A 27,503-nucleotide genomic window follows, 5' to 3' on the forward strand; every position below is an offset into this window, starting at 1 on the left:
AATAAGGGGAATCCTGACTCATAGAACATAGAAAAAAAACTACAGCACAAACAGGCCCTTCGGCCCACAAGTTGCGCTGAACATGTCCTTACCTCCTAGGCATACCTACAACCCTCCATCTTATTAAGTCCCATATACTTATCCAAAAGTCTCTTAAAACATCCAATCAAATCCACCTCCTCCACCATCGCTGGCAGCCGATTCCACGCACCCACCACCCTCTGAGTGAAAAACTTACCCCTGACATCTCTTCTGTACCTATTCCCCAGCACGTTAAACCTGTGTCCTCTTGTGGCAACCATTTCAGCTCTGGGAAAAAGCCTCTGAGAATCCATTCGATCAATATCTCTCATCATCTCATACACCTCTAGCAGGTTACCCCTCATTCTTTGTCTCTCCAAAGAGAAAACACTGAGCTCTCTCAACCTATCCTCATAAGGCATGCCACCCAATCCAGATGACATCCTTGTAAAAAGACTCAAAATATTGGCTCTATTCTTTTTCCACAGATGCTGGCATACCTGCTGACTTTTCCAGCATTTTTGTTTTCCCTCCAATTCTTTTTTATTTCCAGTCACAGAAATGTTTGAATCTTTTTCTACAGATACACTTACGTGACTCTGCCAGGTTTTGATCTGATGTTTCTCTGGTTTGGTCTGAAATTTCTGCCTTTAAAATCTGACCTTCTAATATCCTGTAATGAAAAGTAATTGTCAGTCAGGAATCGATAAAAGAGACAAACACTTCTCTTGATTTGAGTTGTGTGTGTGTGTGTGTAAATGGTCCCCTTCTAATCCCTTGTAAAAGGAGTTTCCCAAAGCCATCAGTGAGAGTCCAGGATATTCACACCATTCATTCCTCCAGCTGCCTGGAGCAGCATGACTGCGCATGCTCCCTGCTGGCCATCGCTCCGATAAAGATGGCGACCGGTGCTGGGGCCTCCAACTCAGGCTGCCGCGGCTCCGATCCGTGAGAAACCGGCAGCGTGTGACTCTTGTTCAGGTTTTGCGGCCACCACTGGGTGTTCTTGAAGCCTCCCCACCCACTCCGCCGCCTCTATTACCCTTCCATAATCGCCCCTTCAACTCCAGTTTGGGAACCGAAACACCACTTCCGGAAAGAAATGCAGCCACAATGAGCATGCGCCACACGGAGCATTGCGCATGCGCGCCTCAGATCTCCCAGTGCGCATGCGCTGAATCTCTGTGGGACAAAAGGGAACATTCTGATTCACCTGGAATGCTGGGAAAGATATCTATCATTAAAGGATGCTGTTGTCCAATGTCAACTGTGATTTGCAGTCTTAGGATCAAAGTATAAAATTATCTAATGCATCAGCCTAAGTGCACAGGCACCTTAGTTTTATTCTGGCACAATTAACAGTAGAACAAATCTTTGCAGTGTAATATAACTCACTAGAGTCTCAGCTATTATCGTGCACAGATGATAAATTTTTCTCCTTTGAAGGTATATTTAAACCCTGTCTTCACAATAAGAATGCACTGACTGTAGATCAATCATTTGAACTTGTGTGTGTGTGTGTGTGTGCTTGCGAGTATCACTATGCATGTGTCTGCTGCTGTATGTACCTCTTTGTGACCATGCACATGCCTGTTTATGTGTGCATATGCATCTGTTTGTGTGTGCATTTGTTTTTGTGTTTGATTCTGTGCGTATGTGTCTGTATGTGTGTGTCTAATTTTACATGTTTTTGCTCGTGAATACGCATGTTGGTACCCATGTGTGTTCGTGCATATCTTAATGTCGTTGTGTTGGATCATTTGCATCTGTGCGTGTGCGTGCATCTATCTATGTGTGCATATCTGTACCTGCGTGTATGAATCACATCAAACTGTTTACAAGTCAGTTTCACAAATATCGATTTTAAATATCTACACAGCAGTAAATCCACTTTCTGCTCGATGGGGAGATTAATTCCTGAGAGGTAGATTCTGCCACAAGTGTCCCAAATAAAAGTTCATAGTCATATTGTAAACTATTATTTCTTGGGTTGTGTTTCCACTCAATGGCGAGAATGCTGATGCAAACCAGGAGGAGTTGATCTATCACTCTGGCATCAAATAGTGCAATAATCAGTGTTTGGTGGCTTTATCTTGTGCATGAAAATGGGCTTGAAGCAGAAGACTTGGGTGTTCCATTTATTGACAGGTTCCGGCTATCTCACCGGATAGAATATTCTTGTCTACTTGACCATCTTTCAGCCTTTCAACATACCCAAGCTACCGAAAACAGATTAAGAACTTTGCCTTTGAGAGGGCACCACTGACAAGATATACCATAATGTGCCAAACACAGAGAAGACAGAGATATTTGAGCATTTTTTTCATGATAACTCGAAGCCCTGTATGTTTCTCGGACTTTTAACAACTTGCTCAGAGCAGAGTTGTTCTAAAGTTTAATTTTTGTCCTAAGGCTCAGATTGATTTTAGTCCATGCACATTTAATGAGACAGCCAAAAATGGCAGATATTTTCCAAATGTATTCAGTTATGCCCAAGTTCTTCACCATGAAAGCACCATACCCAAAGCTGTGTCAGTTTGGTAGATTGCCATGGTAAACGTGTGTTAGCGCGAGTGGGCGAAACGACCACTACGGACTCAGGGTGAAGTTCAATAATGGCACAGCTTTATTTTCTTTTTACGTCGACGGAGAAGCACAGTCAGGACATACAACCAGACTGTTCCGAAAGTGATCTGCCTGTCCCTCGCAGCAGGCTATAGTTATACCTGAAATTCGGTGCAGTATGCGATTCAAATGCTAATACTTTATTTACAGTCTTTGACCTTAGCCATCCCACCTTGATGTTTCCAAGTGTTGAGGAAATTGTTTTAGGTGTGTGTTAATTGTTTTGTCTGATTGGTTATTTAATAGTCAAGAATCTCCGGGGTTTGAACCATAGGTGTGTCATTGATCTCAAAAGAGGTTTTGAGGGGCCAGGCATGTTTCCTTAACTATGCTAATTTTAGGTGACTCCATGGGTTGTTTGACTGTTCTAAAAAGGGTTGATTTTGATGGGGTGGAGATTTTAGTTCCTGTAGGTGCCATCCTGTCCAGCTTCCCTTATGTGCTAGCCCTCATTTGCATTCTAAAAGCATGCTCTTGCCTACTGATCGGTGTCTGTTACTTTGTGATTTTTAGTGGAGAGGCTCTGAGTGTGACTTTAGTCTGCTTCCATTTTTTGTGCCCAATTTCATAAAACTTGTTGTCTGATAGCACGTGTGCGGTTAGGGAATAGGATGAGGAGAGGGGTGTGTGGACCACGGAAAGATTTTCATTCAGCAAATCAGTGCAATCACCACAGGCCGATTGGCTTCTTTTGGCAATGTGATGTTTCTATGGAAACCTGGGTTGCAAAATATACGAACCTCTGTTAGACGTACTTTGTCATCAGTTACAGAAATGCAATACCTTGTCCAATAAACAGGGTTTGCTCAGGAAGAACAAGATTCAGGCAAGTTCACTCTTGGCTTTGTGGGCTTATGGCCAGTTATGCCGTTACAGAATAGAATCGTTATAGAAACCCTACAGTGCAGAAAGAGGCCATTTGGCCCATTGAATCTGCAACAACCACAATCTCACCCAGGCCCTACCCTCCCTCCACCTTCCCCCCCCCCACCTCCCCCAGCTGAAGAACATTCCCATACACATTGAACAAATCCACTCCGTCAAAGCCCTTCACATTATGGGCATGATTTTGATTCAAAGTGCTGCACATGGGAATATTTCAGATCTGACCTTTAGGCCCATTCTCCAGCACTCCCGTATGGACTCTGCCTGAAAAAACCCAATGATTCTGAATTGCACTGCAGAAGCCTTTGGGTGAGGCTTACTGAGCCTGAGGGCTCAGGTAGTGCACTAGAAAGCTTTAGATTCGCTAGGAGGGAGTTGAAGACTGAGTTAAGAAGGGCTAAAAGAGGACATGAGAAGACTTCGGCTGATAGGATCAAGGAGAATCCTAAGGCATTCTATAGGTATGTTAAGAACAGAAGGTTGGTTAGGGCAAGATTAGGGCCAGTTACAGACAGCAGAGGGAAGTTGTGTGTGGAACCGGAAGAGATTGGAGAGGCATTGAACCAATATTTCTCTTCGGTGTTCACGCAGGGGGACATGAATGTAGCTGAGGAGAACACTGGGTTGCAGGGGTGTAAACTAGACAGTATTGCAGTTGATAAGGGGGATGTGCTGGATATTCTTGAGGGTTTGAAAATAGATAAGTCCCCTGGTCCGGACAGGATTTACCCTAGGATTCTCTGGGAGGCAAGAGAGGTGATTGCAGAGCCTCTGGCTCTGATCTTCAGGTTGTTGTTGGTCTCAGGTATAGTACCGGAAGATTGGAGGATAGCGAATGTTGTCCCATTGTTTAAGAAGGGGAACAGAGACTTCCCCGGGAATTATAGACCGGTGATTCTTACTTCTGTTGTGGGCAAGGTTTTAGAAAAAATTATTAGGGATAGGATTTATAGTTATTTGGAGAGTAATGAATTGATTGGAGATAGTCAGCGTGGTTATGTAGCGGGTAGGTCGTGCCTTACTAACCTTATTGAGTTTTTTGAGAAAGTGACCAAAGAGGTGGATGGGGGTAAGGCAGTTGACGTGGTATATATGGATTTTAGTAAGGCGTTTGATAAGGTTCACCATGGTAGGCTTCTGCAGAAAATGCAGATGTATGGGATTGAGGGTAATCTAGGAAATTGGATCAGGAATTGGCTAGCAGATAGGAGACAGAGGGTGGTGGTTGATGGTAAATATTCGTCATGGAGTTCAGTTACGAGTGGTGTGCCTCAGGGATCTGTTTTGGGGCCACTGCTGTTTATAATTTTTATTAATGATCTGGATGAGGGTATAGTTGGGTGGATTAGTAAATTTGCTGATGACACCAAAGTCGGAGGTGTGGTAGATTGTGAGGAAGGGTGTCATAGTTTGCAGGGAGACTTAGACAGGTTGCAGAGCTGGGCCGAGAGGTGGCGGATGGAGTTTAATGCGGAGAAGTGTGAGGTAATTCACTTTGGTAGGAATAACAGATGTGTCGAGTATAGGGCTAACGGGAGGACTCTGAATAGTGTGGATGAACAGAGGGATCTAGGTGTATGTGTACATAGATCCCTGAAAGTTGGGAATCAAGTAGATAAGGTTGTTCAGAAGGCATACGGTGTCTTGGCGTTTATTGGTAGGGGGATTGAACTTAGGAGTCGCAGTGTCATGTTGCAACTGTACACAACTCTGGTGCGGCCGCACTTGGAGTATTGTGTGCAGTTCTGGTCCCCACATTACAGGAAGGATGTGGAGGCTTTGGAGAGGGTGCAGAGGAGGTTTACCAGGATGTTGCCTGGTATGGAGGGGAGGTCCTATGAGGAGAGACTGAGGGATTTGGGGTTGTTTTTGCTAGAAAGAAGGCGGCTAAGAGGGGATCTTATTGAAACATATAAGATGATTAGAGGTTTAGATAGGGTGGATAGTGATAGCCTTTTTCCTAGGATGGAGAAAGCTAGCACGAGGGGACATAGCTTTAAATTAAGGGGAGGTAGTTATAGGACAGATGTGAGGGGTAGGTTCTTTACCCAGAGGGTGGTGAGGGATTGGAATGCCCTGCCTGCTGCAGTTGTAAATGCGCCTAGTTTGGGGGTGTTTAAGAGATCCGTGGATAGGTTTATGGATGAAAAGGGATTGGTTTAGGTTAGTGGGTCATTGTTTTTTAACTGGTCGGCGCAACATCGTGGGCCGAAGGGCCTGTTCTGCGCTGTAATGTTCTATGTTCTATGTTCTAAAACACTGATCGGAGCTTTTAACTGCATGCGCACTGAAAAAATGAAAACTCTCCCTGTTACATCCCTCCTGCACCCGATAATGCCCCCACAGACATTGCCCCATCCTACAACAAAACTGTCCCCCTCATACCCCCACTACCCAGACTGATTGCAGCCTCCTGCCTCCCTGCCCCCCTCCACCGATTGTGTGCAGAGTGACAGCAGACTCCCCATTCCCCTCCAGAGAGCAATCTGACCCACCTCCCTGCTCCCCCTCCCACCAAAGAGTGATCTGACCCACCTCCCTCCACCCCCTCCCACCAGAGAGCGATCTGACCCACCTCCCTCCTCCCCCTCCCACCATAGAGCGATCTGACCCACCTCCCTCCTCCCCCTCCCACCAGAGAGCGATCTGACCCACCTCCCTCCTCCCCCTCCCACCAAAGAGCGATCTGACCCACCTCCCTCCTCCCCCTCCCACCAGAGAGCGATCTGACCCACCTCCCTCCTCCCCCTCCCACCAGAGAGCGATCTGACCCACCTCCCTCCTCCCCCTCCCACCAGAGAGCGATCTGACCCACGTCCTTCCACCCCAACAGAGAGCGATCTGACCCACCTCCCTCCTCCCCAACAGAGAGCGATCTGACCCACCTCCCTCCACCCCCTCCCACCAGAGAGCGATCTGACCCACCTCCCTCCTCCCCCTCCCACCATAGAGCGATCTGACCCACCTCCCTCCTCCCCCTCCCACCATAGAGCGATCTGACCCACCTCCCTCCTCCCCCTCCCACCAGAGAGCGATCTGACCCACCTCCCTCCTCCCCCTCCCAACAGAGAGCGATCTGACCCACCTCCCTCCTCCCCCTCCCACCATAGAGCGATCTGACCCACCTCCCTCCTCCCCCTCCCACCAGAGAGCGATCTGACCCACCTCCCTCCTCCCCCTCCCACCAGAGAGCGATCTGACCCACCTCCCTCCTCCCCCTCCCACCAGAGAGCGATCTGACCCACCTCCCTCCTCCCCCTCCCACCAGAGAGCGATCTGACCCACCTCCCTCCTCCCCCTCCCACCAGAGAGCGATCTGACCCACCTCCCTCCTCCCCCTCCCACCAGAGAGCGATCTGACCCACCTCCTTCCACCCCAACAGAGAGTGATCTGACCCACCTCTCTCCACCCTACCAGAGAGCAATCTGACCCACTTCCCTCCTCCCTCCACCCCACTAGAGAGTGATCTGACCCACCTCCCTCCTCCCCCTCCCACCAGAGAGCGATCTGACCCACCTCCTTCCACCCCAACAGAGAGTGATCTGACCCACCTCTCTCCACCCTACCAGAGAGCAATCTGACCCACCTCCCTCCTCCCTCCACCCCACTAGAGAGTGATCTGACCCACCTCCCTCCTCCCCACCAACAACAAAGAACAAAGAACAAAAAAAAGCCCGGGAAACAGGCCCTTCGGCCCAACGAGCCCGCGCCGCCATCTCAACACCACCAGTCCCCCTCTCCACCCACGACCCCTGTCTAATGTTTTATGGCCATCCAGATTGAGGGAAACTGATTTAGGGACAATTTATTCCTGCCAATCAGCCTAACAGCACATCTTTGGGGTGTGGGAGGAAACCGGAGCACCCGGAGAAGCGATCTGACCCACTTCCCTCCACCCCCTCCCACCCTGACCCACCTTCTTCCTCCCCCAGACCAAAGAACGCTCTGACCTGCCCCACCACCAACCCCACCACCCCCCCCCCCCCGACCCCGACCAGAGAGCCATCTGACTGGCCTCCCCTCCCTCCCATCACCGATCTGAGTCCGAGAGCTGCTCCAAGCTCTGAACTGACCTCCTCACAATCTGAAGTGCTCGAATCTGACCTTTTGTGGGCCATCTCTGTTTCGCACCGAATCTGGATGGGCAAACGTGGAGGCAAACGGGGAAATGCCAGTAAGTTTGGGCGTCCAGCCAGGTAAATGAATTTTAATACATGCAAATGCATTTAAGTTACTGTTGTGCCAGTTTCGGGCACGGTCCTGATCATTTTAGGGACATGGTAAAGGGGGAAATGGGCACAGAAGTGGTTACTGGCCATGCTGCTCAGCTCATGCCTGACTTTACCAAGTTTTCACACCCAAAAATGGGCGCAAACTGATGGTAAAATCGGGCCCTATATCTTTCCATTAATGCTGAGAAAGTTTAAATCACCGACTATAATTAATTGATTATTATCATTTACACATACCTTCCCATATTGAGTACATATTTACTCATCAAATTCCAGCTGACTATCTGGGGGTCCATGTAGCAATGTGGCTGCCCCTATTCATATTCCTAAGGTCTAACGATAATGCTTCATTTGATTGACTGTCTCAATATTATTTTTCTTTACTGCATTAACTGACTCCTTAAATAGTAATGCAATATCCCCTTCTCGTCTGAAGATATGATGTATCGGAACATTGAATTGTAAATCCTACCTTCCCCACATCCATGTCTCTCTGATGGTTAATTTTTCACAATTCCATGTGTCAATCATCACCCTGAGCTCATATATTTTGCATTTAATACTCCTAGCATTAAAGTCAAGGCCATCCAGTTGTTCTGCCTCCCTTGGAGTTCAAACCAGCAATTGAGGCTTATAAATGAAGGGACAAGTAGGAGCAAGTGTGGAGGAAGAGGATTACAACTTAATCTTGCTCTCTCTATCTCTCTGTCTATTTTTTATCTATCTATCTATCTATCCATCCATCATCAATCTATCTATCAATCTATCTATCTATCCATCAATCCGTCTGTCTGTCTGTCTATCTATCTATCTATCCACCTATCATCTACCTATCTATCCATCTATCTATCTATCCATCTATCATCTACCTATCTATCCATCCATCCATCAATCCACCTCTCTGTCTATCTACCTATCCATCTATCCTTCATCAATTCGTCCATCTGTCTGTCTGTCTATCTATCTATCAATCCATCCATCCAACCATCATCCATCCATCTATCTATCTAACTATCTATCTAACCATCCATCCATCAATCTGTCCATCTGTCTGTCTGTTTGTCTATCTATTTATCTATCTATCTATCCATCCAACCATCATCCATCTATCTATCTATCTATCTACCTACCTATCTATCTATCTATCTATCTTTATTTGTCCCTTTCCATGTGCATGTTCACATCTTTTCCCCTTTGGCATTGCCAATTAATATCATACCTGTGCATCCTAATGGTATAATTCCATTGTCTCGAAAGAGATAAAAGAAAGATGTACCTAAACATATTTGTATTTACATTGTTCATAATATTAGAGTATGAAACTGCAACAATTACCTTGGACTTTATTTTACTTTTAGCAAGGTTAACCCTTGTCAATGCCTGACAGAAGAAATGCAAAACACACTAACTTTACCTATTCCATTTTCAGCAGAACACCAGATAAACAGCATGTGATCATGGAATGCCTGCTCACTGCTTAGTGAATTTCACAGTTCCAGTCAATGGAAATCTCACCACATTCTTCAGATCCTCTCTGAATTGTGTCTGAGTCACTGTATAAATGTATGTATTTGTGCAGCAACTCAGGAGTTGAAGCATAAATCCCAGTTGCCTTAGAAATCTGGGTGGATGGAAAGGACTTACATTGAAATCATACAATCGATCATAACAAGAACTGAACAGAAACCATCAGGGGATAAAATTGCCCAAAAGGGCAAACAGTAAGATGATGGATTTCCTTCAAGTAACTCTGAGTCATTTGGATTCTTCCCACTCTTGTGGGTCCGAAGTCTGTTCCGGACTTTGCTCAACGTTAGAATGTGTTTAATTGTTAAAACATTCAGCAGCAGGAATTTCAAGAAAGGAACACATGGGATTAAAATATAATGTAGACTTTCAACCCCACATACATGAAGACATGACATAAAAATCTACGTCACAGAAAAGAGATGATTGGAAAACTGATATCCGTCCTCACATATGAAAAACCAGAATATGTTCTTTACACTGACCAGCACACAAATTGTTCACAGAACTACATTTTCTTGGTGCAGTATTTCATTTTCAGCTTCTGACAAGTAATGGCCACAAATCTATCAAAGGTGAACGTGACAATGAACAATCAGTAACTGTGTAAAGCCAGGAAGGCATGGATATTACACACTTAAATGTGAGCAGTGAACAAAAATTGATTAATGAAATGAATATGAATTTGCCTGCATATGAAATCGAAGATAACCAGCAGTAGATCCGCTGCTGCCATTGAATTTAAGTAAGGTGTAACACATTTGGAAAGCCCACAACTACCTCAGCACAGGATACAAATCATCAATAAGTTCACTGAAAGGAAGAGAGATGAAATTAACTCATACTTTGGGCTGAGAACATGAGAAGCGGTCTATCTGAATTCTGGAGAACAGATGCAGCAATTTTAATGAATCGAGACTCAGAATAGAATGACTTCATTTGTTAGAACATAGAACCCTACAGTGCAGAAAGAGGCCCTTCAGCCCATCGAGTCTGCACTCAACACAATCCCACCCAGGCCTTACCCCCATATCCCTACATATTATACCCACTAATCCCTCTAACCTACACATCCCTGGACACTAAGGGGCAATTTTAGCATGGCCAATCAACCTAACCCGCACATCTTTGGACTGTCAGAGGAAACCGGAGGAAACCCACACAGACATGAGGAGAATGTGCAAACTTCACACAGACAGTGACCCGGGCCAGGAATCGAACCCAGGTCCCTGGAGCTGTGAAGCAGCAGTGCTAACCTGCTAACCACTGTGCTACCGTGCCGCCCAATGTTATGTCTGAGGCAGGTTTTACAGTAGCAAAGCACTGCACAGATGTAAAAAGAAAGCAATTTACCAGGATGTTGCCTGGTATGGTGGGAAGGTCTTATGAGGAAAGGCTGAGGGACTTGAGGTTATTTTCGTTAGAGAGAAGAAGTTTAAGAGGTGACCTAATTGAGGCATACAAGATGATCAGAGGGTTAGATAGGGTGGACAGTGAGAGCCTTTTTCCTCGGATGGTGACGGCTAACACGAGGGGATGTAGCTTTAAATTGAGGGGTGGTAATTATAGGACAGATGTCAGAGGTAGGTTCTTTACTCAGAGGGTAGTAAGGGCGTGGAATGTCCTGCCTGCAGCAGTTATGGACTCGCCAACTTTAAGGGCATTCAAATGGTCAGTGGATAGGCATATGGATGACATTGGAATAGTTTAGGTTAGAGGGTCATTAGATTGGTTCCAGTGGTCAGCACAACATCGAGGGCCGAAGGGCCTGTACTGCGCTGTAATGTTCTATGTTCAAATTCACCAACAGATCAAATCTCTAATTTCCTGCCATCTCTAAGGGGAGATTTAATTGCATCGATGGGATCTGACTGGAGATTACTGGTGCAGGTCATTCTGCTACGATGGTGCTGCAGACTGTACATCTCTAGATGTTGGAAAAGTTCATGCAGGCTTGAACGTGAGTCACTAATCTTTAAGCTATTTTATACGTTAATAAGGCGTGAGCGTGCTGTCTCTATGGTATGAAGAGTCAAAGCGACTGGGTCAGCTGGTGTTGGAGAGGGGGGCGGCGGAGCACATGAGGAAAGAAAGGTTGCCAGGCGAGAGTGGGAGAGTGTCTGCCAATGCACAGAGAGATTTCGCTCCAGTGCTCATATGGATCGAGACTTTCACACAGATTTGTTTAAATAACTGGTCACATGAGCAAGGATAATGAATACAGTGAAATGTGACTCATCGGTGACACCGACTGAAGCGAAGGGTGGATAGTAAATCGTTTGGCTATCGTAAAATACCCATATAATACGAATCTCAAGGGGAATAATTCAGCACATGATTGGACTGACTCTGAGATTCAATACTCAGTGCCTGTACTGGCGAAATCCTTCAGTTAAACATCACTACACACGTGGAAAACATTCATTTTTTACAGACTGAGTAATGTCCACAGTGAAACAATTAAGCAGCATCCTGACTTTTATTAATCACTATCACTGAACAAAATTAGATGCCTTATTCTTGCAAAATGTATATTTATTGGATGTCCAAGGACATTGTTCCAAACATTCTGGTGAAAAATATGAAAATTGATTAACACTTTATGGCCGAACCGATGTGAATTCAAATAGTTATGAATATTCCTGTCAGATTAAGGGCGGCACAGTAGCACAGTGGTTACCACTGCTGCTTCACAGTTCCAGGGTCCTGGGTTCGATTCCCAGCTCGGGTCACTGTCTGTGTGGAATTTGCACATTCTCCTCGTGTCTGCGTGGGTTTTCTCCAGGTGCTCTGGTTTCCTCCCACAGTCCAAAGATGTGCAGGTTAGGTTAGGTTGATTGGCCGTGCTAAAATTGCCCCTTAGTGTCCTGGAATGTGTAGGTTAGGGGGATTAGTGGGGATAGGGCCTGGGGGACATTGTGGTCAGTGCAGACCGATAGGCTAAAGTGCCTGTTTCTGCACTGTAGGGTTTCTATGTTCGAGAATGTGTCTACCATTTGAGGTAGAGAGATTCTTCCTGCTTAGAAAGGATAGCAAGACTAGAGGGCACAGCCTCAAGATAAGTGGGGGGGCAGTTTAGATCAGAGTTGAGGAGGAACTTCTTCACTCAAAGGGTGGTGAATCTCTGGAATTTTCTGCCCGTTGAAGTGGTGGAGGCTACCTTGCTGAACAGAACATAGAACATAGAGCAGAACAGGCCCTTCGGCCCATAATGTTGGGCCGACCAATTAAAAAAGCAATGACCCTCTAACCTAAACCAATCGATTTCCATCCATAAACCTATCCACGGATCTCTTAAACACCCCCAAACTAGGCGCATTTACAACTGCAGCAGGCAGGGCATTCCAATCCCTCACCACCCTCTGGGTAAAGAACCTACCCCTGACATCCGTCCTATAACTACCACCCCTTAATTTAAAGCTATGCCCCCTCGTGCTAGCTGTTCTGCGCTGTAATGTTCTATGTTCTATGTTCTATGTTCTATGTTCTCCATCCGAGGAAAAAGGCTATCACTGTCCACCCTATCTAAACCTCTAATCATCTTATATGTTTCAATAAGGTCCCCTCGTAGCCGCCTTCTTTCTAACGAAAACAACCTCAAATCCCTCAGTCTCTCCTCATAGGACCTTCCCTCCATACCAGGCAACATCCTGGTAAACCTCCTCTGCACCCTCTCCAAAGCCTCCACATCCTTCCTATAATGTGGGGATCAGAACTGCACACAATACTCCAAGTGCGGCCGCACCAGAGTTTTGTACAGTTGCAACATGACACTGCGGCTCCTAAATTCAATCCCCCTACCAATAAACGCTAAGACACCGTATGCCTTCCTAACTACCTTATCTACTTGATTCCCAACTTTCAGGGATCTATGTACACATACGCCTAGATCCCTCTGTTCATCCACACTAGAGTCCTACCGTTAGCCCTATACTCTACACATCTGTTATTCCTGCCAAAGTGAATTACCTCACACTTTTCCGCATTAAACTCCATCCGCCACCTCTTGGCCCAGCTCTGCAACTTGTCCAAGTCTCCCTGTAAACTATGACACCCTTCCTCACTATCTACCACACCTCCGACTTTGGTGTCATCAGCAAATTTACTAATCCACCCAACTATACCCTCATCCAGATCATTTATAAAAATTACAAACAACAGTGGCCCCAAAACAGATCCCTGAGGCACACCACTTGTAACTATCCTTTCTAAGCAGGAAGAATCTCTCTACCTCTACCCTATCCATCCCCTTCATTATCTTGTAAGTCTCTATAAGATCACCCCTCATCCTTCTAAACTCTAACGAGTACAGACCCAGTCTATTTAATCTCTCCGCATAGTTCAACCCCCTCATCTCCAGTATCAGCCTGGTGAACCTTCTCTGCACTCCCTCCAAGGCCAATATATCCTTCCGCAAGTGCGGCAACCAGAACTGCACACAGTACTCCAATTACGGCTTCACCAGTGCCCTGTACAGTTGCAGCAAGACTTCCCTGCTTTTATATTCTATCCCCCTCGCTATAAAGGCCAGCATCCCATTCGCCTTCTTGATCACCTGCTGCACCTGCAGACTGGGTTTTTACGATTCGTGCACAAGGACCCCCAGGTCCCTCTGCACCGTAGCATGCTGCAGCTTTTCACCTTTTAAATAATAATCCCTCCTATTATTATTTCTACCAAAGTGGATAACCTCACACTTGCTAACATTATACTCCATCTGCCAGGTCCTCGCCCACTTGCTCAGCCTATCCAGATCTCTCTGCAGACTTTCCACACCCTCCACGCAATTTGCTTTTCCACTCATCTTTGTGTCATCAGCAAATTGCATCACCCTACACTCAGCCCCCTCCTCCAGATCATCTATATAAATGATAAATAGCTGAGGCCCCAGCACTGATCCCTGCGGCACTCCACTAGTCACCAACCGCCAATCAGAAAAGCACACATTGATTCCAACCCATTGATTAATTTGCATGTTGAGTAGGTCTGAGCATGTTTTTCTTTCACTCAATCCTATTCTACGAGGCAGCTCCAACCGTTAGCCAGATATAATTCTTTTCTCTATTTCCAATTGCTTGATGCAATGGACAGGTCTGTACGTTCAGTTCAACCAGTTAAGAGCCAACCATCCTCGTGCTGGATTTAACTCACAAGATATGTTCTATTCTTTAAAATAGACAACTCAGCCTTCTGACAAGAGAGACATGATATCTATATATTCAAATATACCAAAACAGACAAAGCAAAGACACGTTTAGAAGGTTCACTCGGCTGATACCGGAGATGAGGGGGTTAGCCTATGAAGAGAGACTAAATAGACTGGGTCTGTACTCATTGGAGTTTAGAAGGATAAGGGGGGATATAACAGAGACGTATAAGATAATGAAAGGGATGGATAAGGTAGAGGTAGAGAGATTCTTCCTGCTTAGAAAGGACAGCAGGACTAGAGGACACAGCCTCAAAATAAGGGGTGGGGGGGCAGTTCGGATCAGAGTTGAGGAGGAACTTCTTCACTCAAAGGATGGTGAATCTCTGGAATTCTCTGCCTGTTGAAGTGGTGGAGGCTACCTCGCTGAATATATTTAAGTCACGGGTAGATAGGTTTCTGATAGACAGGGGGATTAAGGGTTATGGGGAGAAAGCGGGAAAGTGGAACTGATCCACTTCAGATCAGCCATGATCTTATTGAATGGCAGGGCAGGCTCGAAGGGCTAGATGGCCGACTCCTGCTCCTATTTCTTATGTTCTTATTCAGTGACTAGAACTAATCTAAATGGTGATGTCGCTGAACATGTTTGTTCAGTGAGTGTAATTTATGAAACAGATGGCAATGCTTAATTTAAACTCTTGGGATTGCACATCGGGTATAAGAGTGGATCATTTCAATTTGGAACGGAGTGTGTGTGAGATCTGGATCATTTGCTGCTGCTTGTCATTGATAATGCACGCCCCTCCAAGAGGTCTGGTATACGCCATTTACTACACTGCTCTTGCAGTGGTAGCTGTTCCAGGTAAAGTATTACAGTGAGGTGATCAATTTCTGATTGAATGCTATCATTTTTCACATGACTAAGTTTCTCCTAAGTACTCCGAGTACAGCAAGTCAGAACTGTCAGTAGTGCGGCTTGAATTTATTTACAATGAATTATTTACAATGCTACAACACTCTATAGTGATCTTAGGTGCAAAGCCTAGTTTATAATCCGTGGATTTAGAGGAAGAAAGACGAACAAAGAATGTGTTAGTGTAGATTACACATTATTTTGCTGATGTGGGAAAGAACGGAAGTTGACACTTTCATTTACAAATTAGAGCTTAGCCAACAAACACTTCCCCAGAACAAGGATTAGCTTTATCTGGATCTTTTCTACACACCATACATATTCACGATTGAAGTCAATTGAAAATTCTAATGCCTACGTTGTTAGAGCTTTTTTTATAGGAGCATAGCAAATAAGATTCAGACGTTTGGCCCCTCCATCATTCAGCTCGATCTATGTGGGAATCAATTGATTCCTATGGACCTTCCAACATATTTTCTGGCTCACTTGTTTTACTTTTGAGCTTTTGGGGATTCCCTTGAATGTTTGTATAAGGATGTGCATGGTATTGATGTTTTTCTCTTTTAATCCACAGGTGATTCGGTCCGCCTTGTTGTCCAACAAGGGGCATACACGCAATGGGTCGTACGAGGGCTGCTCTTGGTTGTTTTGAGAGTTGCCTAGTGCTTCACGTTGTTAGCGTACGCTTAAACTGGACCAACTGATGGGCAACATGACAGCTCAGTGACTATCACTGTTTGCTGTGCAGATACATGGATTTGGGCCGGTGTCTGTGGGAGTTTGCACATTCTCCCCATGCTTGCGTGGGTTTTCTCCAGTTTCCTCCCACACCCCAAAGATGTGCTCTTAGGCTGATTGGTGTAACAAATTGTCCCTAAATTAGTCTCCCCTCAATCTGGTTTCCAATGTGGAGTGCCATAAGCATAGAGAAGGGTCATGGGTGGAGAGGGGACTCACAATGTTGAAATGGCTCGTTGGGCCGAAGAGCCTGTTTCCCGTGCTGTGTTGTTCTTTGTTCTTCGTTCAATGAAGGAGCGGAGAAGTCATTTGAAGTAAAATGCGCTTAAGAGTTTTGGTAAGAGAACAGTTCACCTGGCTGGTGGTATTGAATTTTCCTTTCCATGAGAAATGTGCGCTGAGAATGTTCGGTGTCTGTGAAATGCAAATCCCATGATTTCAGTAGACGAAGTGTGACACGTGGAAACACCGCTGAGCATTTCAAATGCAATCTCAACTTTAAAGTGCGATGGTCCGAAATGTTGTGAGTGATAGTTTTGTAGAACATGAGCACTTGTCTAACTCAGACCCCAACATAAGAAATAGGAGCAGGAGTAGGCCATCTAGCCCTTCGAGCCTGCCCCGCCATTCAATAAGATCATGGCTGATCTGAAGTGGATCAGTTCCACTTTCCCGCTTTCTCCCCATAACCCTTAATTCCCCTGTCTATCAGAAATCTATCTACCCGTGACTTAAATATATTCAGCGAGGCAGCCTCCACCACTTCAACAGGCAGAGAATTCCAGAGATTCACCACCCTTTGAGTGAAGAAGTTCCTCCTCAACTCTGATCTAAACTGCACCCCCACTTATCTTGAGGCTGTGCCATCTAGTCCTGCTGTCCTTTCTAAGCGGGAAGAATCTCTCCATCTCTACCCTATCCATCCCCTTCATTATCTTATATGTCTCTATAAGATCCCCCCTCATCCTTCTAAACTCCAACAAGTACAGACCCAGTCTATTTAGTCTCTCTTCATAGTCCAACCCCCTCACCTCCGGACCATAAGAAAGCAGGAGGGGCATTAACTGATGGCCTCACGTCATGAATTGTATAGAAATAAAGCGATGAACAAATGATACATGTTGCTGTCAAAATGAAATGGAATTGGGTATTGTTCATATCTGCTGGATTCAGTAGGCAACTAACCTAAGGTTTTGGTTCTCAGATATGTCTTTTTAGGTGACTTAATCAAGCACATTATTGCCAGCTGTTTAACTAAACACATAATAAATAAATTATGATTAATAAACTAACGCGTTATTATTTGATTTTAAGGGATTCGGATATTGAAGGTAAGTTCCAGTTAAGCAATGAAGGCATTAACAGCAAACACACATTTCCAGGATTACTCACCCTAGTCTCCTGAATCACTCTTAGTCTCCTCGGTGAAAGTTATCTGCTGTTCAGATTTTCAGCTCAAAGTACATTCATTCCCGACAGTCTTTCTGGTACCTACGACGTTCCTTGAATTTTCCCATTTTAATTATTTCACCCAATCTCTCGCAGAGGCAATTTTTGTAGACCGGGATTCCTGCTTTTAATCCAAGGAGTGTTCATTTTCAATATATCAGCCTCTTCATCCGAACTTCCATTCGGAAGCGAAAGATGTGTAGCGGTTTCCTTCTCACTCCCCATTGTACCCCCACTGTAGCTGAGCTAGTCAGCATTAATATTCTTGGAAAATTTCCCATATCCAAAATCTTGCATTTATGTTAATCTATCTGTAACTTCAGTTCCTCGTACACTTAGTTCTTTCTTTTTTTGTTTAAAATCCTACTTAAAAACATGAATATATAATATATATGTTATACATTATAGTATATATAATATATATTCATGTTTTAAGTAGGATTTTAAACAGCAAATATATTATTATATATATATATTATATATAGAATTCTCTGCCCGTTGAAGTGGTGGAGGCTGCCTCGCTAAATATTTTTAAGACGCGGGTTGATGGGTTTTTGATAGGAGAGGGGATTAAGGGTTATGGGGAGAGGGCGGGAAAGTGGAACTGAGCAGCGACAGATCAGCCATGATCTTATTGAATGGCGGGGCAGGCTCGAAGGGCTGGATGGCCTACTCCTGCTCCTATTTCTTATGTTCTTATGTTATATTATATATTATAATATATTAAAAACATGACTATAGTATATATATATATATATATGTGTGTAAATCGATATTAAGAATTACTGAGAGAGCTCTGTGTTGTGGGATAACATCTCACGTGAGATAGTATGAGGACATTTACAAGTTGGAAAGTTCAGTTGGGAGTGAAGGATTGAAGAATGGTTACGAGCTCTCATTGAGATTTGTATTTGATCCACCAATGCTATTGGTTGCAAATTCACAGGTAAGTACTGGCCATGCAGCTTATGAAGGCCCAGCCATAATACTGATGGTCTATTGCCACCACAGTGGAAACAGTTCTGGTCCCTTCACATAATCTTCTGGGATCAGATCTGTGGAATAATCCTAGTTTCATTAATTATTACATTTTTATAACGTTATTTTGAATTTAATTTCAGTTGGCATTCTGTTGACTCTGTACATTTATCTAGATATCTTAGATATTAATGTAATTTTTAAATCAATTTTTCTTCAACAGTACACAGTCGACATATTGACGTGTAAACATATGTAACAAATTTTTGCTAATTCCTTTAAGTAGCTTTGTTTTTCCTGCAAAGGTCTCTGGATCCTTGTTTCAAGCATCATGATGATGACATGTCTGTAATCTAGATCAATGTATGACTTTTACTGGGAGTGTTATCTTAAATCCTCTCTCCCCTCTCTCTCTCCCCCTCCCCCTGCTCCTCGTCCCTACAGTTAATTTGGTGGCGATTGTGATCCTGAACCAAGGAAGATGTGGTCTCACTAGGTGTATCACTCGGTATCTGCTCTTCATGGCAGTGACTGACCTGCTCGTTATTGTCACCGCAGTGATAATAAACCGGATTCCCGGTATTTATTTCCCAGGCAGTTTTTTGTCCATCACTCCTGTGTGCAGCCTCAGCATCACCTTAATTCATGCAGCAAGAGACAGTTCTGTGTGGCTGACTGTTGCTTTCACCTTTGACCGATTTGTGGCCATTTGTTATGAGAAGCTGAAAACAAAATATTGCACCGAGAAAATGGCGACTGTGGTTATAGGAATGGTTTGTGTTTTAAGTTGCCTTAAAAGTATTCCATGGTACTTTATACACGAACCCATTTACACATTTAACAAAGTCCCCTGGTATTGCCGACTGAAGGACATCCGTTACACTTCAGTTGTGTGGACAGCGTTTGATTGGTCTGACCGTATTTTAACTCCGTGCCTCTCCTTCTTCCTGATACTTTTACTCAACGTGTTGACTGTCAGACATATTCTTGTGGCCAACAGAGCCCGCAGAAGACTCACAGCCCAAAGAAATAACGAGAATAAGAGTGATAAAGAGATGGAGAACAGGAGAAAGTCCATCGTCTTACTGTTTGCCATTTCAGGTAGCTTCATCCTCTTGTGGTTGACGTACGTCATACAGTTCTTTTATGACAGATTTACGAAGGACTTTAAAATCAACGGCTACAGTGATCCCAAATTCATTCTCCGAGAAAGTGCAAACATGCTTCAGTTGCTGAGTTGCTGCACAAACACATTCATTTATGCAGTGACTCAGAGGAAATTCAGGGAGCAGTTAAAGAATCTGTTGGTGCATCCCCTTAATTGAACAGAAAAACGAGTTCAATAAAGTTGTCAAAACTCTTCCTGCAATATTTTTGTATAATGGCAAAAGCTGTTCAATTGTAAAAAAAAATTGCCATTGTGTTTTGAAAGGAACAGTGGATGAACATCCAATTTTACTGGCAGGCGACGTACCACTAGCAGGAACGAAAATGTTACAATTTAGGAATAGACCAGACTCCTATATCAATAAAAAGAATGTGCAATTTATTGACAGGCCACATTTCTGTATCAGCGCCACAAACATCTGAAAATACAAACAAGTCATCCTCCTGTCTCAGATACACCAACACCCCAATTTACTGATAGATCTGTAGCATGTGATGTAAATATCCCAATTAACTAAGCCTACATTCCAGTGACTTAATTCTTCTTGTGGCAGAGGCACAGACATCCCAATTTACAGACAGGCCACTTTCCTGTAGCATTCATACAAATATCCTAATTTAGAGAACAGCACAGGAAACAGGCCCTTCATCCCTACAAAACTCTGAAATCTAACCTGACTCTAACAGTGACACGAATATTTTAATTTGAAGTTATATTTCCTTACACTGTCAGTGATAGCAACACTGAAATTTAATGATAAATATGCATCATTTTCATAGAATCATAGAAAAATGCAGCACAAACAGGCCATTCGGCCCACAAGTTGCACCAATGATATCCCTACCTACTAGGCTTACCTATAACCTTCAATTCTATTAAGTCCCATGTATTCATCCAGAAGTCTCTTAAAAGACCCTATCAAATTTGCCTCCACACCACCGACGGCAGCCGATTCCACTCACCCACCATCCTCTGAGTGTAAAACTTACCCCTAACATCTCCTCTGTACCTACTCCCCAGCACCTTAAACCTGTGTCCTCTTGTGGCAGCCATTTCAGCCCTGGGAAATAGCCTCTGAGAATCCACCCTATCTATACCTCTCATCATCTTGTACACCTCTATCAGATCCCCTCTCATCCTTCGTCTCTCTGAGGAGAAAAGATCGAGCTCTTGCAACCTATCCTCATAAAGCATGCCACCCAATCCAGGCAACATCCTTGTAAATCTCCTCTGCACCCTCTCAATAGCTTCCACATCCTTCCTGTAATGAGGCGACCAGAACTGCGCACAGTGCTCCAAGTGGGGTCTGACCAGGGTCTTATAAAGCTGCAGCGTTATCTCCCGACTCCTAAACTCAATCCCTTGATTTTCTCAGTCACTACCATAAATTGATGCATTTTTCAGTGATAAATGTAGATTGCCTTGAGATCATTTAATGCTAAAGTCTGTTGGAGACTCACACATGTTTAGCAAGAAGTAAATGAAAAAATTCATGGTTTCTGTTCGCAGTGTTGATGAATTGTTGTAGGCACTGAATTCAGAGTGGTACCATTTTTTGAGGAATGTGATTAAAACCCATCACTGCTAAATATGCAGTCAATTAACTTTATGGAGTACTTTTGTTATCACACGAATTTCATGCAGTAGAATGTATCACTAAACATTTAAAAGGAGGTACGAGGGCAGCTCTTGGATGTTTCGAGAGTTGCCTAGTACTTCATGTCGTTAGTGTACGCTTAAACTGGACCAGCAGATGGGCACCATGACAGCTCAGTGACTATCACTGTTTGCTGTGCAGACACATGGATTTGGGTCAGTGTCTGCGGGAGTTTGTGCATTCTCCCCGTGCTTGCGTGGGTTTTCTCCGGGTGCTCCAGTTTCCTCCCACACCCCAAAGATGTGCTCTTAGGCTGTTTGGTGTTAACAAATTTCGTCACCCTACACTCAGCCCCCTCCTCCAGATCATCTATATAAATGGTAAATAGCTGAGGCCCCAGCACCGATCCCTGCGGCACACCACTAGTCACCAACCGCCAATCAGAATAGCACCAATTGATACCAACTCTCTGCTTCCTATTAGACAGCCAATCCCCTATCCACGCTAACACCTTACCCCCAACTCTGTGCACCCTAACCTTCTGTAGCAACCTTTTGTGAGGCACCTTATCGAACACCTTTTGAAAATCTAAAAACACCACATCCACTGGTTCCCCTCTGTCTACCGCACTAGTCACATCCTCATAGAAATGCAATAAACTCGTCAAACACGACTTCCCCTTAACAAATCCGTGCTGTGACTGCTCGATCAAACCATTCTTTTCTAGGTGCCTCGCTATTTCTTCTTTGATGACGGATTCTAGCATTTTTCCAACTACAGATGTTAAACTAACCGGCCTATAATTCCCTGCCTTTTGTCTACTACCTTTTTTAAACAGCGGTGTAACATTAGCTATTTTCCAATCTTCTGGCACTTCCCCAGAATCCAGCGAAGTTTGGTAAATAATCACTAAGGCATCCACTATCACCTCTGCCATTTCCTTCAGAACCCTGGGGTGCATTCCATCTGGTCCTGGGGACTTGTCCACCTTCAGTCCCGCTAGTCGATAAAGCACTACCTCTCTAGTGACTGTGATCGCATTCAGGCCCTCAACTCCTACCATCCTTCTATCTTTAATATCCGGCAAACTATTCGTGTCCTCCTCCGTGAAGACCGAGGCAAAAAAACTTATTTAAGGCCTCAGCCATTTCCTCATCTCCCACCAGTAAATCCCCCCTCTCATTCTCTAAGGGTCCAACATTCACTCTAGCCAGCCTCCTCCTCTTTATATATTTGTAAAAACTTTTACTGTCCTTTTTTATATTTAGTGCTAGTTTAGCTTCATAGTCTATCCTTCCTTCCTTTATCAACTTCTTAGTCATTCTTTGTTCATTTTTACATTTTTCCTAATCTTCTGATCGCCCACTACTTTTAGCCACTCTGAACGCATCAGCTTTTAATTTAATACTCTCCTTCATTTCTTTATCATCTTATAAACCTCTAATAAGTCGCCTCTCATCCTCCTCTGCTCCAAAGAAAAAAGCCCCAGCTTCCTCAACCTTTCCTCATAAGACCTACCCTCCAAACTAGGCAGCATCCTGGTAAATCTCCTCTGCACTCTCTCCACTGCCTCCACATACTTCTTATAGTGAGGTGACCAGAACTGCACACAATATTCCAAATGTGGTCTCACCAATGTCCAGTATAGTTGCAGCATAACCCCACGGCTCTTAAACTCAAACCCCCTGTTAATAAACACTGACACACTATAAGCCTTCTTCACGGCTCTATCCACTTGAGTGGCAACCTTCAGAGATCTGTGGATATGAACCCCAAGATCTCTCTGTTCCTCCACATTCCTCAGAACCCTGCCATTGACCCTGTAATCTGTATTCAAGTTTGTCCTACCAAAATGAATCACCTCACACTTATCAGGGTTAAACTCTATCTGCCACTTTTAGGCCCAGCTCTGCATCCTATCAATGTCTCTTTGCAGCCTGCAAGAGCCCTCCACCTCATCCACTACTCCACCAATCTTGGTGTCATCAGCAAATTTACTAACCCACCCTTCAGCCCCCTCTTCCAAGTCATTGATAAAAATCACAAATATCAGAGAACCCAGCACTGATTCCTGTGGGACACCGCTGGTAACTGGCCACCAGTCTGAAAATTTTCCCTCCACCACCACCCTCTGTCTTCTATGAGACAGCCAGTTACTTATCCAATCGGCCAAATTTCCTTCTATCCCACACCTCCTTACCCTCTTCATGAGCCTACGATGGGGAACCTTATCAAACGCTTTACTAAAATCCATGTATACGACATCAACTGCTCTACCTTTGTCCACACACTTAGTTACTTCCTCAAAGAATTCAATCAAATTTGTGAGGCAGGACTTACCCGCTCATGAAACCGTGCCAACTATCCCAGATTAAACTGAATCGTTCCAAATGGTCATAAATCCTATCTCTCAGGACCCTTTCCATTAACTTACTGACCACCGAAGTAAGACTAACTGGCCTCTAATTACCAGGGACATTCCTATTTCCTTTTTTGAAAAGATGAACAACATTTGCCACTCTCCAGTCCTCTGGCACTATCCTCGTGGACAGTGGGGACCCAAAGATCAAAGCTAAAGGCTCCATAATCTCATCCCTTGTCTCCCAAAGGATCCCAGGGTGTATCCCATCTGGTCCAGGGGACTTATCCATCCTCAGGTGGATGTCCTTATCCATCCTCAGGTAGATCCAGGTGGATCACAGAATGAATAACTTTTTATTTCATTCTTCACTGAATGAAAACACGCCTCGGAGACTCTGTGATGGGAGAAAGAAGATTAATATTCCAGCTGGATGAACGTGTATCAGAGCTGGAAAAGTCACAGATGTGACATCAACAACAAACTCTTGAGGAAGGATCACACGGCACGCATTGATCACAAAAGGAACTGACACACCTGCCAAGTTCTCCCCCTTCCAAGTGCATCGATTATCCCAGTTGTGGCACAGAAACTGACACAGCTAGCGATCACAGTCCATCAAAATGTCACCGAGTGCTGGATATATCATAAGAACATAAGAAATAGGAGCAGGAGTAAGCCATCTAGCCCTTCGAGCCTGCCCCGCCATTCAATAAGATCATGGCTGATCTGAAGTGGATCAGTTCCACTTTCCCGCTTTCTCCCCATTACCCTTAATTCCCCTGTCTATCAGAAACCTATCTACCTGTGACTTAAATATATTTAGCGAGGCAGCCTCCACCACTTCAATGGCCAGAGAATTCTAGAGACTCACCTCCCTTTGAATGAAGAAGTTCCTCCTCAACTCTGATCTAAGCTGCCTTATCTTGAGACTGTGTCCTCTAGTCCTGCTGTCCTTTCTAAGCGGGAAGAATCTCTAAAGAACTATAAATTGTCCGTTCTTTGTTCTTCTCTCCATGGCTGTAGATGAACAAGAGCAGCTATATACCAAGATTATCGATCCATATCTGAGGAGAAATAGATCTCTGAGGATGCATTGGAATTACTGCGCCCCATTCCCCGACACAAACGCACACGCCAAAACTTGCGCACCCACTACCATCGTACATCCATTCCAGCTGTTGGGTGCTGGAACAAAGAACAAAGGAAGCCGAAATGCTGGCATGGAAATTTGAGCAACTCGTTCAGTGGATTGTGCGAATACTGGACAATGCTGAGCTCCAGACTGATGGCATGCTCCCGGAGTCATTATCAACGCTGCATGTTCTGATGCTGGGTTGGACGGTGTGTGAGTATCTGGTGCAGATTGAAGAGGCTGTCCCAGTTCTTGGATGACATTGGGGTCCATGAGGGTTCTGGCACGAGAACGGGGGTTGGGGATGGCAAACAAGTTATGTCCTTGTCATCAGCGCTCATATCCCATGAAAGACTAATTAGGTGATAGTCTGGAGGGATGTCAGAAGTTGCAGCGAGACATAGATAGGATGCAAGACTGGGTGGAGAAGTGGCAGATGGACTTCAACGCGGATAAATGTGTCATGGTCCATTTTGGCAGGTCCAATGGGATGCAGGAGTACAATATCAAGGGTAAGACTCTTAGCAGTGTTGAAGAGCAGAAGGATCTTAGGGTCCGGGTCCATAGGACTCTTAAGTCGGCCTCACAGGTGGAGGATGTGGTCAAGAAGGCGTACGGTGTACTGGCCTTCATTAATTGAGGGATTGAGTTTAGGAGTCGGGAGGTAATGCTGCAACTTTATAAGACCCTTGTCAGACCCCACTTGGAGTACTGTTCGCAGTTCTGGTCACCTCACTACAGGAAGGATGTGGAAGCTATTGAGAGGGTGCAGAGGAGATTTACAAGGATGTTGCCTGGATTGGGAGGCATGCCTTATGAAGATAGGTTGAGGGAGCTAGGTCTCTTCTCCCTGGAGAGATGAAGGTTGAGAGGTGACCTGATAGAGGTTTATAAAATGTTGAGAGGAATAGATAGGGTGGATTCTCGGAGGCTATTTCCCAGCGCTGAAATGGTCGCTACGAGAGGACACAGGTTTAAGGTGCTGGGAGGCAAGTACAGAGGAGATGTGAGGGGAAAGTTTTTCACTCAGAGGGTGGTGAGTGAGTGGAATCGGCTGCCGTCGGTGGTGGTGGAGGCGAACTCACTGGGGTCTTTTAAAAGACTTCTGGATGAGTACATGGGATTTAATGGGATTGGGAGTTACAGATAGTTCTATGGCTTGTGATCAGCGCAGCTTGTGGGCCGAAGGGCCTGTTTGTGCTGTAGTGTTCTATGTTCGATGAAGAAAAATACATGCTAGTCTCATGCCTCACCAATCCAAACTGGCCTCTGGCGTCATTGATGCAAATAAAAATGTAAATGTCCTGAATGAGAACAGACAAATGAACTGAAAATTAATTAAAAATAATTTACAAGGCAGTCGTTTCTGTAACCCAAATGGATTCATAAGTTTACACTTTGGCTGAGGATTTAAAAGCGGGATTGTGTGTGGCATGGACAAGAATAAAAGCAACTTTCCTCGTGCATTATCACAGTTTTACAAATTAAACAGCAAGTAAGCTCAGTGGATATTTCACCCCATTCTTGAACTCAGCCCTGATTTTATTCTGCATCCCAGCATAAATAAATGCAGGAACTAAATAACTGAAGCATATATCCAATTTGTTCATGCGTGTATGAGGAATTCCGGAAACTGAGGAACCAGTCACATTGGAAATTCGGGTGTAAACAATGTTTAGAGAAAATAATAGATATAACAGGATGAAACTCCCCGAAATGGCAAAGAGTGAAACAATGGACTTTCTCCGTTTTTCCACCTCTGGGTCTCTCTGATTCTCTCCCTTCCTTGGAGCTTCTTGTGAGCTCTATTAGCCGCTAGAATATGTCTGAGCGTCAGAGCATTGAGGAATAATATCAGAATGAACGGGAGAAATGATGTACAAATGGAATGAATCCAGTCTTAAGCAATGCATTCAAGTGATGTATAATATATTATTTTCAAACCACAGAACCAGGGTACATTATTGATTATGTAGGAGGGTTCGTAAGCAAAATAGGTGGAGATATTTTTAATGCAGGACAGTGTGGAAATAATTCCAATGACCCTCACTGCCACCTTCTTGGTGCAGTATTTTATTTTCAGTTTCTGGCAGCATATCGCCACAAATCGATCAAAGGTGAACGCAACCGTCAACGAAGCAGAGCTGTCGGTGGCTGCAAAGTTTAAGGCCAAACTGCAAATGAGTGTGATATACAGGAAACTGGAGGAGGAGTAAATCCCAGCAATCCGGTTTAATATGACAGCCGTGATCATGACCAGCAGATCAGCCACTGCCATGGATACCAGGTAATAAGTGATGCATTTGGAGAGATAATTTCTCGGGGTGGCACGGTAGCACAGCGGTTAGCACTTCTGCTTCACAGCTCCAGCATCCTGGGTTCGATTCCTAGCTCGGGTCACTGTCTGTGTGGAGTTTGCACATTCTCCTCATGTCTGCATGGGTTTCCTCCGGGTACTCTGGTTTCCTCCCACAGTCCAAAGATGTGTGGGTTAGGTTGATTGGCCGTGCTAAGAAATTGCCCCTTAGTGTCCAGAGATGTGTAGATAAGAGGGTATAATATATGGGGGTAGGACCTGGGTGGGATTGTGTTCAGTGCAGACTCGATGGGCCTCTTTCTGCCCTGTAGGGTTTCTATGATTCTCCGACATACGATAACAATCACGGCCAAATTCACTGTAATAGAGTGAGAGTGCAGACTGAATATCGGAACCAAAATTCTATTAG

General features: G+C 44.6%; 1 protein-coding gene across 1 annotated transcript; it reads left to right on the forward strand.

Moving 5' to 3' along the window:
- The first annotated feature begins 919 nt into the window (after positions 1-919).
- On the forward strand, positions 920-19,843 carry LOC145355166 (neuropeptides capa receptor-like). Its single transcript, XM_080207080.1, has 3 exons — positions 920-969; positions 17,406-17,422; positions 18,963-19,843. The coding sequence occupies exons 1-3, from the start codon at positions 920-922 to the stop codon at positions 19,841-19,843; spliced, it is 948 nt and encodes a 315-aa protein (XP_080063206.1).
- The last annotated feature ends 7,660 nt before the right edge of the window (positions 19,844-27,503 follow it).

The sequence above is a fragment of the Carcharhinus amblyrhynchos genome, chromosome 18 (assembly GCF_965287045.1).
Source record: "Carcharhinus amblyrhynchos chromosome 18, sCarAmb.v2.hapA, whole genome shotgun sequence".
Taxonomy (NCBI): domain Eukaryota; kingdom Metazoa; phylum Chordata; class Chondrichthyes; order Carcharhiniformes; family Carcharhinidae; genus Carcharhinus; species Carcharhinus amblyrhynchos.